This window comes from Engraulis encrasicolus, unplaced genomic scaffold, assembly GCF_034702125.1.
Source record: "Engraulis encrasicolus isolate BLACKSEA-1 unplaced genomic scaffold, IST_EnEncr_1.0 scaffold_29_np1212, whole genome shotgun sequence".
NCBI classification, from domain to species: Eukaryota; Metazoa; Chordata; class Actinopteri; order Clupeiformes; family Engraulidae; genus Engraulis; species Engraulis encrasicolus.
In genome coordinates, this window is record NW_026945588.1 from 1112388 (window position 1) to 1124598 (window position 12211).

The 12211-nt window shown below is 42.2% G+C and overlaps 1 protein-coding gene across 1 annotated transcript; it reads left to right on the forward strand.

The window, feature by feature from the left end:
• The first annotated feature begins 4884 nt into the window (after positions 1-4884).
• On the forward strand, positions 4885-9515 carry LOC134443241 (up-regulator of cell proliferation-like). Its single transcript, XM_063193118.1, has 2 exons — positions 4885-8061; positions 8209-9515. The coding sequence occupies exons 1-2, from the start codon at positions 4887-4889 to the stop codon at positions 9513-9515; spliced, it is 4482 nt and encodes a 1493-aa protein (XP_063049188.1). The 5' UTR covers positions 4885-4886.
• Positions 9516-12211: the final 2696 nt, after the last annotated feature.

The window sequence follows — 12211 nt, forward strand, 5'->3', positions numbered from 1 at the left end:
TGACACAATATTCTACACAACGACTGGTCCAGGCCACGGTCCTGTCCCGCGTTGACTACTGCAACTCACTCATGACAGGTCTACCTGCTTGTGCGCTAAAGCCTCTGCAGATGATCCAGAATGCGGCGGCACGGTTGATATTCAATCAACCCAAAAGGACCCATGTTACTCCTCTATTTATTGAGTTGCACTGGTTACCGATCACCGCCCGGATCAAGCACAAGGCATTGACCCTTGCCTACAAAACCATCACAGGAACGGCCCCAGCTTATCTGAAGGACCTACTAACGCCTTATGTTACTGGAAGAGAACTGCGCTCATCCAGCACAAGCCGTCTGGCTCTGCCATCCAGTCGCTCTAGGTACTCCCAGTCAAGATTGTTCTCCGTTGTGGTACCCAAGTGGTGGAACAGTCTCCCAGAGGCAGCAAGTGTTGTGTTTGTGTGTGTGTGTGTACTCGTTATTTCCTCTATTAAAAAAAAAAAAACCTAACCCCTCTTTGCAATGGCACATGTTGTTCTGTATATCTCCTGTGCACTTTGTATTTGCTTGTGATGTTGGCTTGATTATGTCCTCTTTTGAAAGTCGCTTTGGTTATAAAGCGTCTGCCAAATGCAATGTAATGTAATGTAATGTAATGATATTTCAGCATCACCGATACGGTAACTAACGGTCTACCGCCAAACTTTGGCTGCCAGTTGGCGTCCATTGCACTTGCACAAAATAGGAATACTCTTTTAACATGATTCATTGNAGTTTTTAGATGCGTCCCAGCATCTCTATAAGAGGGTCTGTCTGTCCGTCCGTCCGTCCGTCTGAAACGCATTCCTTCAATTGTGTCTGAAACGCATTCCTTCAATTGTTCCTTCCTGTGGCCACAAGGCGGCAGACTTGCCATTTTGGACCGGAGCAAATGCGTGCAAGCCAGAACGTATGTTATGTGTTCCTGTGGCCACAAGGCGGCAGAGTTGCCATTTTGAACCGGAGCGAATGCGTGCAAGCCAGAACGTATGCTATGTTACCAAACAGGCAAGACTAACTGACGAAGCATTGAGAGACAACTGAGGGGGGCATTCAATTTTCGCCATTGTTTTGCGTTTGGACAATGGGAGGGAACTTTATTTTGGTTCGTCAGAAACTAGCGGAAATTAACTATTTAGAAGTAGGCAGGCAGTTTTTGACACAGATGTTTGTGCTCGGATAGAGGGGCGTTTGCATTGCACAACGCTCCACGACATGGAACCGTAATTAGTTGACAGGCGACCCGCAGCGCATAGCCTACAGCTCTTCCTCTAAACGTGGACCTGTAACATTTGGTTAGCTTTTCTCCTTTCATAACATTCACATTTTCCTTTGTGCTTGGATAGACTGGCGTTTGCATGTATAACGCTCCACGACATGGAACTGTAATTAGTTGACAGGCAACCCGCAGCGTAGCTCTTCCTCTAAACGTGGACCTGTAACATTTGGTTAACTTTTTCTTTCTTTCATAACATTCACATTTTCCTCCGCTTTTCCCCAGTCCACAAACTCGGGCTCAGACATCTGTATGTAGCCTACGAGCCCCCCTTTTAATATTCCCAGCAAGTTTAGGCTACTTAGTTCTGCCTTTTCACTCGAACAACAAGTAGACAGCTGGGCCATTTGACATACGGTGTGTTACTCGTAGCCTACATAGGGAGGTTTTTTCGTTGGCAGGCTCGTACCCCACAGGTGCTTTTCGTTGCGCTCAGAGAGAGTACAGGAGAGAACGCGTCTTTCGTAATTACTTTGCAGTCGTGTGCATTTGATAAACTCTGGCACGGAAGTTCACTGCTTTGTGCCTTGACGGTGAAGCTGGTATTGAAAAAAAGTCCATAATTCACCTAAAGGGTGAACCCATAAGCGCATGATTCACCCAAACGGTTTTATTTATTTATTATTTGTCGATGTTTAGATTCTTTCCCACATGCACATAATGCTGAAATGGCGTGATACTAAAGGTTGTTAGGCCTAATAAATGTCTGGTAATTTGTAATGTAGCCTACTTGAAATCATATGGTTCTTTTCCAAATCCAAGAATGATGATAAGCTTATTATACCCTAAACTGCAAAAAATAAAGCCATGTCTCGCCATTTTGCTGCCTTGCTGCCTGCCACAATATTTGGAGTGTCCATGATGACCAATAAACAAAAAGTACATCCTCGGGGGGCGTTGGCAGGCTAGGAGGAGGCCAGGGGGGCGTTTGGGGGGAAAAATGGCATAGTTGGAACTGGCATAGAGGGACGCATCTGTTGTCCGCCTGTCGGCCTTGTTATTATACTCAACTGTAGTAGTTAAGTGGGCTTGTAGAGCAAGGCCCTTGCAGAGCAAGGCCCGATTATAGTAATCTCTAAGTCCTGTTTATTAAGCGGGCTTGCGGATCAAGGCCCTTGCAAAGCAAGGCCCGATTCTAGTAATCTCTAAGTCCTGTTAATTATTTATTATTATTGGTTCTCTTGTGCAGGGCAGCAAAAATAGAAAATGGATCTCCTCCTAGGCCTTTCGAGATAGAGACACCGTTCAAACACTAAAACGACCGGCTCGGCTTGGAGATCATGTATATTAATAGGCTTGTCCGTGTCTCTTGCCGTTTTCCCGTTTTTGGCAAATTTGTACAAGCTTGGGTCCCCATTGAAAACAATGGTAGAACCTTCATGAACCAAGGTTCCGCCACTCTAGAGTTTAGAGTGTAGGAGGCTTTTTCGGTCATAAAACATCAACACTTTCACCTGGAAGTTTAGTTGACGCGTTGTTAGCGAGCTCTATGGGATGTCTCCAAATTGTCAAAGTTTCATCTCCCAACTCCCAATACTTTTTAAATGGCAGGTTTGTAAAAAACGACAGGCCTGGGTCTATGGAGGATTCCAGTCTTCCCAAAAGTGCCTTTTTCAAGAGATCAGCGCATGTCCCACACGGAGGTCCATTTGTGCCTGAACCATTTAACCTATAAACTTCATTCAAAGACTGTTAGAGAGATCACATGGATGACTCCGATCTGTGCGAAGGACACGTGCCAACTCCTTTTAGGTTTTTTTACAACGACTGTGTAAAGACAAAACACTGGGTCTGATTCTGTCCCCTGCTTAGAGCACAATACTAACTGCCATACAGTCAATCAGAACAGGTGCTGCCAATATAGGGTTCCATCTCAACTGTCACTGTCTCAACATTCTATTCTTAACGAGCAGGTGCGAGCAACCATTCTAGAAGTCTATTGTTCAGCTCTTCAATGCAATGTGATATAGTCTTGCTGGACTGTGCATGACAGCCAGCTGCTTGGCTCAATGGGAATGCTGCTGGATTAGAGATATGGAGGTTGAGGGTTCGAACCCCACACGAAGCCATGTTGATTTTCAAAATTATATCATATGCAGTGTTCCTTAGCCAACTTCAAATATCATGTATTGTATGTCATTTAATATCAATGGCAAAGGGGCTGGATTACAGATATGGAGGTTGTGAGTTCGAATCCTGCTCGAAGCCATGTTGATTTTCAAAATTATATCATATGCAGTGTTCCTTAGCCAACTTAAAATACCATGTATGTCATTTAGTATCAATGGCAAATGTGCTGGATTACAGATATGGAGGTTGAGAGTTCGAACCCCACCCGAAGCCATGTTGATTTTCAAAATTATATCATATGCAGTGTTCCTTGGCCAACTTAAAATGCCATGTATGTCATTTAGCATCAATGGCAAATGTGCTGAATTACAGATATGGAGGTTGGGGGTTCGAACCCCAGTCGAAGCCATGTTGATTTTCAAAATTATATCATATGCTGTGTTCCTTAGCCAACTTCAAATATCATGTATTGTATGTCATTTAATATCAATGGCAAAGGGGCTGGATTACAGATATGGAGGTTGTGAGTTCGAATCCCGCTCGAAGCCATGTTGATTTTCAAAATTATATCATATGCAGTGTTCCTTAGCCAACTTAAAATACCATGTATGTCATTTAGTATCAATGGCAAATGTGCTGGATTACAGATATGGAGGTTGAGAGTTCGAACCCCAGTCGAAGCCATGTTGATTTTCAAAATTATATCATATGCAGTGTTCCTTAGCCAACTTAAAATATCATGTATTGTATGTCATTTAATATCAATGGCAAAGAGGCTGGATTACAGATATGGAGGTTGTGAGTTCGAATCCCGCTCGAAGCCATGTTGATTTTCAAAATTATATCATATGCAGTGTCCCTTAGCCAACTTAAAATACCATGTATGTCATTTAGTATATCCCCAAAACGCAGAGCTACAACACTTTCAAGATGGCTGACTCCAAGATGGCTGAATTGTTTGGCCCATAACTTCTGACTGGGTGGATGGATTTTTTCCAACATTTCTTTTAGCTTTGTTTTCTCAATAGTACTTTGTTTCATCTCTGCCCCAAAAGGCAAGCCCGCTTCCAGCATTTTCTGTGAGAATGCAATCTAGTTTTGATCTGGGTTCAGTGATCTTTTGCTTCACCTGTACACAATACAATGTGAAGTGGAAGTGTACTTCAACACTTTTCTAATTAGCTGAGAAGCAGTGCACTTACAGCTGTCCAAAATAAGTGTTGATTTAGCAAACTCAACTGCAAGTGTGATGAAGTAATGGTTAAGTAGTGCTCCAGCCCACCAATAGGTGAAGAGTCTCGGAAATACATTTTAGGCACACATCTTCTACTTTTACTTTCACTTGAATTGTATTTAAGCTAAAGATGCAGTGCTTATTATGATGTCAAAGTGTCAGCATTTCTTCAAATATAGTTGTTATTTTATAAATGTCACTACAGATAACCTATTATAATGTAATTGCTACATTACAATGAAATATGTACTTCCTTCCTCCCACAGGATGCCTCCTTCCTGAGCTGATGTCTGAATTGGGCCTGAGGGATCTGCAGGGAGGGAAGCTCACTCTCAGCTCAGTCCTGGAGATCAACAGCAACACACTCTCTGATACACCACCACAAGGTCTACTCGAACTATCATGGACTTTCTTGAGGAAACTTATGATGTCCAATACAGATGCTAGAAATATCAAATGCACACAAGAGCAAACAGAGTATAACTTTGGTTTTACTGATGATGACGACGATTCCGATTCTATGAATCCTCTAGATGTAATCACTGCCCTTTTCCACTGTGCAGATCCTTTCCTCCAGCAGGAAATGGTCTCCAAAATGTCTGTGTGCCAGTTTGCTGTTCCTTTACTGCTACCAAACTGTGACAAACAGGAGAGCACTCTGATGCTGTGGGCCATGAGAGATCTAGTGAAGAATTTTAAACCTCCTTCTTTATCCGGAGAGAGAACAGTTGTAGAGGGCAGGATTGTGGAAATGGAAATCCCCATGGTGTCTTTCATTAGGGTAGGAGAGAGTAGTTTGTCTAAATCTGTAATTCTGAATGAGTTGCTGAGTAATTCTTCTCAGCACAATGAAGCATTCATCCACCGCAACATGGAGTGTGGTGATGTGCCTAGGAAAATCTCAGATGGACTGGTTGAAGTCAGCTGGTATCTGCCATGTGGAAACAAAACCATTGACATATTTACAGCGCCAGTGGCCATAGCCAACCTGAGAGGAGACAGCAGATCGTTTGAAGCTCAGGTGTCCTTCCTGTGTCAGACCTCAGCTGCAGTTTTCATCTTTAGTGATGGCCTGCAGGGGGACCTCAGTCCTTTCATCAACACACAGAGAACAGCAGAGCTGTTTCTGGTGGTCACCGACTCTCAGCAGAAGGACTATGAGAAACTCAAGGAGACCTGCAGAAAATTCAACATTGATGAGGACCATGTGATAGTTAGGAGAAAACAGAATTATTCTGAATTTGCCAATAAGATCCGTTGTTATCTAGAAACAGTTCTTGAAAACAATTTGTTGAAAGTGAAAACATTGGATTTGGCAGTTATAGCTAAAGAGATTGGTATTTCAGTAGACGAAGACTCCCATGAAAGCAAGAAGGGCAAATGTAATGCTGAAGAAATCAGTAAAATGGTCACTGATGTTGTGTCATTTAAGGAGACACAGTTGCCTTTGCATGGAAACCTCTGGAAGGAAATCAGCCTGTTAGAGAACGAGAGGTACAGAATGAGAAACGCCAACAAAGTCGAAGACATAGAACGCTACAAGAGCTCATTAAGAACACAAGAAGAGGAGTTGAGAAAGAAACAGTATCAGCTATACATATCAGAATCCATGGCCAAATTCATTGCTGGAATCTCACAACCACACAAAGAACGTCTGTACTTCCTGAAGTGGCTGAAGATTCATCTAGACACTGTCACTAGACTTGACCTGTCCACCCTGAGACAGCAGTACAAAGACTGTTGCAGCCAGGATCCACAGAACAAGGACCAGATTAAAAAGTTAGATGAGCAGATTTCCAACAGCTCTTTGGGACCTGAGCACTTCTTCCGAGAGCTAGGGCAGGTCTATGAGTGTGCTTGCTCCCTTCAACTTCATGACCCAGCCAGAAAACAAGTCTTGCAACTACCTGGTCTATGTGCTCAGATGCTGTTGGATGGGTTTCCAGTGGAGCTGGTGGATGGAGATGCTTCAAACATCCCAATGAAGTGGATATCAGCAGTCCTGACTCAGCTGCATGTGTTGGTGGACAACAAGAGCAGGATCATGGTGTTGACTGTGCTGGGGGTGCAGAGCACTGGGAAGTCCACCCTTCTCAACACCATGTTTGGGGTGCAGTTTGCTGTCAGCAGTGGACGATGCACCAGAGGAGCCTTCATGCTGCTGATGAAGGTCTCTGAGGAACTCACACATGATCTCAAATGTGACTTCATCATGGTCATCGACACAGAGGGTTTAAAATCACCTGAGCTGGCTGCACTGGATACAAGCTATGAACACGACAATGAACTAGCAACACTGTTGATAGGGCTCAGTGACATCACCATCATCAATGTTGCCATGGAGAACAACCAAGAGATGAAAGATGTTCTACAGATTGTGGTCCATGCCTTTCTGAGGATGAAGGAGGTTGGGAAGAAGCCCAGATGTCTGTTTGTGCATCAGAACGTGTCAGACATGTCTGGTTCTGACAAAAACATGAGAGATCGGAATAAGCTTTTAAAGCAACTCGATGAGATGACTCAGGCAGCAGCTAAGATGGAGAAGAAAGCCATCACAAAGTTTACTGATGTGATGAAATATGATCCTGGCAAAGACAGCTACTACATACCTGGACTTTGGCAGGGAACTCCCCCAATGGCCCGGGTGAATACTGGCTACAGTGAAGCTGTGTATGAACTCAAGAAGAGGCTGATTTACCTCTTGAAACCTGATGATGAAAGATGCAATGATGCAACAGAATTATTGCAGTGGACTGAGAGTTTGTGGAAGTCTGTCAAATTTGAGAACTTTATCTTCAATTTCAATAACAGATTGGTGGTTAATGCCTACATGGATTTATGTGCCAACTACCACAACTGGGAATGGGCATTCAAATCAGAGATGGATAATTGGCTCGATGCCAAGACTACAGTGATAAACAATTTCAGAATGACTGAAAAGAATGCAGAAATTAGTCAGTTACCGACTATCCTCAAGGGCATGTTATGTGAGGCCTCAGACAAATTAGATTGTGAAGAGCAGAAAATAAAGGACAGTATTGAGAAATACTTTAGGCAAAAGGACAAGAAGTTCTCTTTAGCAGACACATACAGGCAGGACTTCCAAAGCAGTGCCAGGTTTCTCAGACAAGAGAAAGAATGTGATCTAAGACATTGCTTGGAGCAGGCTGTTGAAATTAAGAAGGGAATGGAAAAGATAAACACAATGAAGGACAAACAAGCCAATATAATTGAGGATAATATCTTGCAGCTGGTTGGGAGGTGTAGGAAACAAAATATTTTATCTGAGGCTGAACTCAACAAGCAATTTGACGAAATGTGGAACAAGATCATACCTGAGCTGTCAGTTGATAAACTACAAAAGGTAGATGTTCGACAGCATGCTTTAGATTTAGCAGAGGCTGATGTTCGTGCAAAACCTAAAATAGCTGAAATGTTAAAAAGGATTGATTGGAGATATTGTGGAGCTGGACGTTTTATTGTCAACCCAAAGTGGTTTTCAACCATAAAAGGACGAGTTCGTACCATCAGTAGCAAGACAGACTTTCTTCCGAAAAGACAAATGATCTGTGATTCCATAATTCGTGAATGTGGCACTCGTGTTATAGATCACATTAATTCTATGAAAAGAGCCAATTCAGATTACAATGACACGTACATCAAAAGGCTGTTGAATTTCATCAATGAGAAAATAGCAACGAAGAAGCACAAGATTTCTGATGCATGTGAAGTTTATCTGAAGTGCTATATCATCGGTTTTGCAGCACATGAGTTCAAGAAAGCACACAAGGACTTCAATTCCCGCAATGACCCACAGAAGCATCTGAAACAATCTAAGCACACATACCGTGACCGTGTTTTAGCCTGTCTTCGTGCAGAAGATAAGTGCTTGAAAGCAAAGCAATTCACAGACATGTGTGTGAGCCCTGCAGTTAAGGACTATGTGTCTAAACACCTTGGCCAGGCAATAGCAGATGAAATGAAGACAGGAGATGAGGGAGTGATCTACAATACGAGGATTAATTTCCAGTTTGCTGTGATGAAGCAGCTGCTTGAGGAACATTCATTCGAGAAGTACAACAAATACACAACATCATACGAGACATTCACGAAGGACTGGATAAAGCAACAGATCATCAAGAGAATGTCTACAATTAGTCAGCCTTCTAGGCTGGAGAAACGACTCCTCTCTGATATTGTGCAAAAAATAAACAATGTAATCACCACTTCTACTGGGAACATGGACATAAAGGACTTCATCCAGAACTTCTGCTCTGCCCTTCAGGATCAGCTGGTCATCCCANGAGACGCCCTAGACAAATGTATGTTTCTCCTCAGTGCTGAAACTCACCACTTTACTGTCTACCTCAAACAGCACATAATGGAAATGGAGAAGTCTTTAGCCGAGGAGTATGGCAGGTGGCATAACCACATCACTGAGAGAATTGAGCAGCTGCCCTCTAAACCCCATGATCTGCTCTTCTCCAGTCTGTGTGGATGTGGACACCAGTGTCCCTTCTGTAAGACACCCTGTGAAGCTGGAGGGCAGGGCCACACCAAACACTCCTCAAGCATGCACAGACCTCATGGACTGAAGGGCCTCACATGGACTTTTTCCAATAAAGTGGCAATCGACATATGCACAACTTCTGTCTTCAGTGATAGTAGTTTTAGGAATTCAAAAACAAGTGGAGAATGGCACCCCTATAAGGAGTACAGAGAGATCTACCCAGACTGGGACATAGCAGGAGATGCCAGTGTTGAGGCCTCAGACTACTGGAAATATGTGATGGAGTTCAACACAGAACTGGCTGAATATTACAAAGTAAAACCTGCAGACATCCCTTATGAGTGGACGAAGCTCACACAACAGGATGCACTGACAAGCCTGAGGACGGCATTTAACACAAACTAGTGCAGGAATAATTCAGGGATGAAAAACACAACTGTGGTGTACATGCAAACACACACACACACACACACACACACACACACACACACACACACACACACACACACACACACACACACACACACACACACACACACACACACACACACACACACAACAACCACACACATTCACCTGTGGAAGTACATGTGTAACACAGAAGAATTAGCCTGATAAACCAGACTAAATGTGAGATTGGATGTTTAATTTAGTCTGGCCTCTATGAATGATACATCTGAAGATTGTCGATGACAACAACCTGTTGTCTTTCAAACCGTACCTGTGCCAATAGGCCAACGCTCTGACCAATCATCGCCATCTTTCTTGTTGGTGTGCTTTCCCAGCGTCTCAGACTTCTTCGTCTCTCCCTCAAAACCCTGCCCGCTTTGATTCAAAACAAATCTCTGTGTTGTGATTGGTTTGCCAGATTCAGGGCAATTTGGCAGTTCACGGCTATGGATCAAGGCTAGACCAGTCGCAGGTCAAAAAAATAGACCGCAAGCGGATGGCGCTAGTGTACTAGGCTACAGAAGAGTAGTAGTTATTAGTCAAAATCACATAAGTGAAGTTTAATATAATCAGATGGTTGAAAACTCATTTATACTGATATGGGTCTTGGGTATGTTAGATAATGGCAAATGTTGGTGTTGTCATCCAAAATTGGGTAATTCTGGTGTTGGTGAATGATTAGCCTATATGTTTTTTTTTTCCCATTACTTTTGACTGTTCCGGTGAGAGGTTGAATGGTTAACCAACTATGTCATTGGGGATGAATTTCAATAGAATACATATACATCTCTGTAGCTGTTAAACTGATTTCCTTGGATTGCGGTCACTGGTACTGCTTTGAGATTTTTAATATTTTGGCTACATTACTTTTCGGTCATCATCCTTTGGTTTCATCTGAATATATCATAGCCTTAACTGTTTTAATATGCTAAAATAAATGCTTTTGTTTTGGGCCCTGATACTTGCCTGACCCCAGCCCATGTATTGCATTGATCACATAACGTAAATTACTGTGCACTTGATTTAGATTGTACCTTCGGTGTGTATTGTTGAGGATTATTTGTTTGTTTCTAACATTTAACTTGATGATAATGGTGTTAGTATGATTGAGATGTCGAATAAATTAATGTTATATAAATTATATGTGATTTGAATAAATGTGCTTCACTCCATTCCTTGTCTTAGCATTTTTGCAGGAGATTCAGATATTCATATTATGTACACTGCCCAAGGTTGATTTGTGGAAGTACATTTTCAGTGTTCTCATGCTCTAATTCCCTGTTACTCATTGCGCGGCTCGCGAGCCTCATGCGGCTTGCAAGGTTATAGAAAAAATAGCCCAACATAATCAACAGACCTACATTTGAAATCTGCTATGCCTACATAAATAATGAACACGCATCACAGCCATCTGCATTATGCCAAGTAGGCTACGTCTAGACCTGTTTTTTCCCACTCGGCTGACGCGCCACTTCATGCACAGTGTTGTTTATTTACTGACAAATTTGACTTGGGTGCTTGCAGCGAGCCACATTTTCCCTCTGAAGTGACATGCGCAAATCAATCACAGATCTTATTTGAAAATGTATTGGCTGTCATTTTTATGGATGTTTGTTCACATTTTCATTGGTGGCTTGGTTAATATTGATCTAAAAATAAACATGATACTTTTATTTCTTTTTCAAGCCTTGCCTCTTGTTCTCCCAAATAAAACATTTACCACCTTAGATCGTCATATTTCTAGATTTATCTGGCAAGGGAAAAAGCCAAGGGTCAGATATAAATTGCTACAACTACCTAAAAGCCAAGGAGGTTGGGGTTTGCCCAACCTGAAAAAATACTGGTGGGCCTGTCAATTGAGGGCTTGATGGTAGACAAGACAGACACCAGATGGTTGGAAATTGAGAAGAATTCCTTCTCTTCAATACAATTGTCAGAAATACCTTTTACAAGCAGCAAGGATATAGATGATTCACTCAGTAGATGGTCTAAAACCTACACTGAAAGCCTGGAGGGAAGTGCAAAAGTCGTATAATCTCCCTGTAACATCAGGTCTTTCCAGTATTGCCCATCTTAGAGACTTCATCCCTCTCAAACTGGACTCAGGATACAAAAAGTGGAAACACCTAAATCTTAGCTTTGTACATCAACTTCTTGGAATTATAGAACTGAAATCATTTGAAGAACTAATGGAAGAGTTTAACATACCTAAAACGGACTTTTTTCGATATCTTCAAATTAGAAGTTTTTTGACAAAACATCCTGATTGGGATAAGATAAACAGATCTGACACTAGCATAGAGAAATACTTGGTAAGAATTCAAACACAAAGATGTATAGGAAAGCCTATCTCTATTTTGTACAAAATATTTTCCAGCATGGCTCAAGAAAACAATTTCCTTGTCAAAGAAAGATGGGAAAAAGAGTTTGGTATGTTAATCATGGACGACATCTGGGAGAATATCTCTTTGCAAATACATAAAGTCACTAATGCCAATATTTGGAGAGAGTTTCAATGGAAAATAGTCCATAAGTTCTTTAGAACACCTCACATCATCTCTAAATTTAATCCACTTCAATCAGGGGCCTGTTGGAGAGCTTGTGGGGAACAATGTGCTAACCACCTTCACATTTTCTGGAGCTGCCCTGTC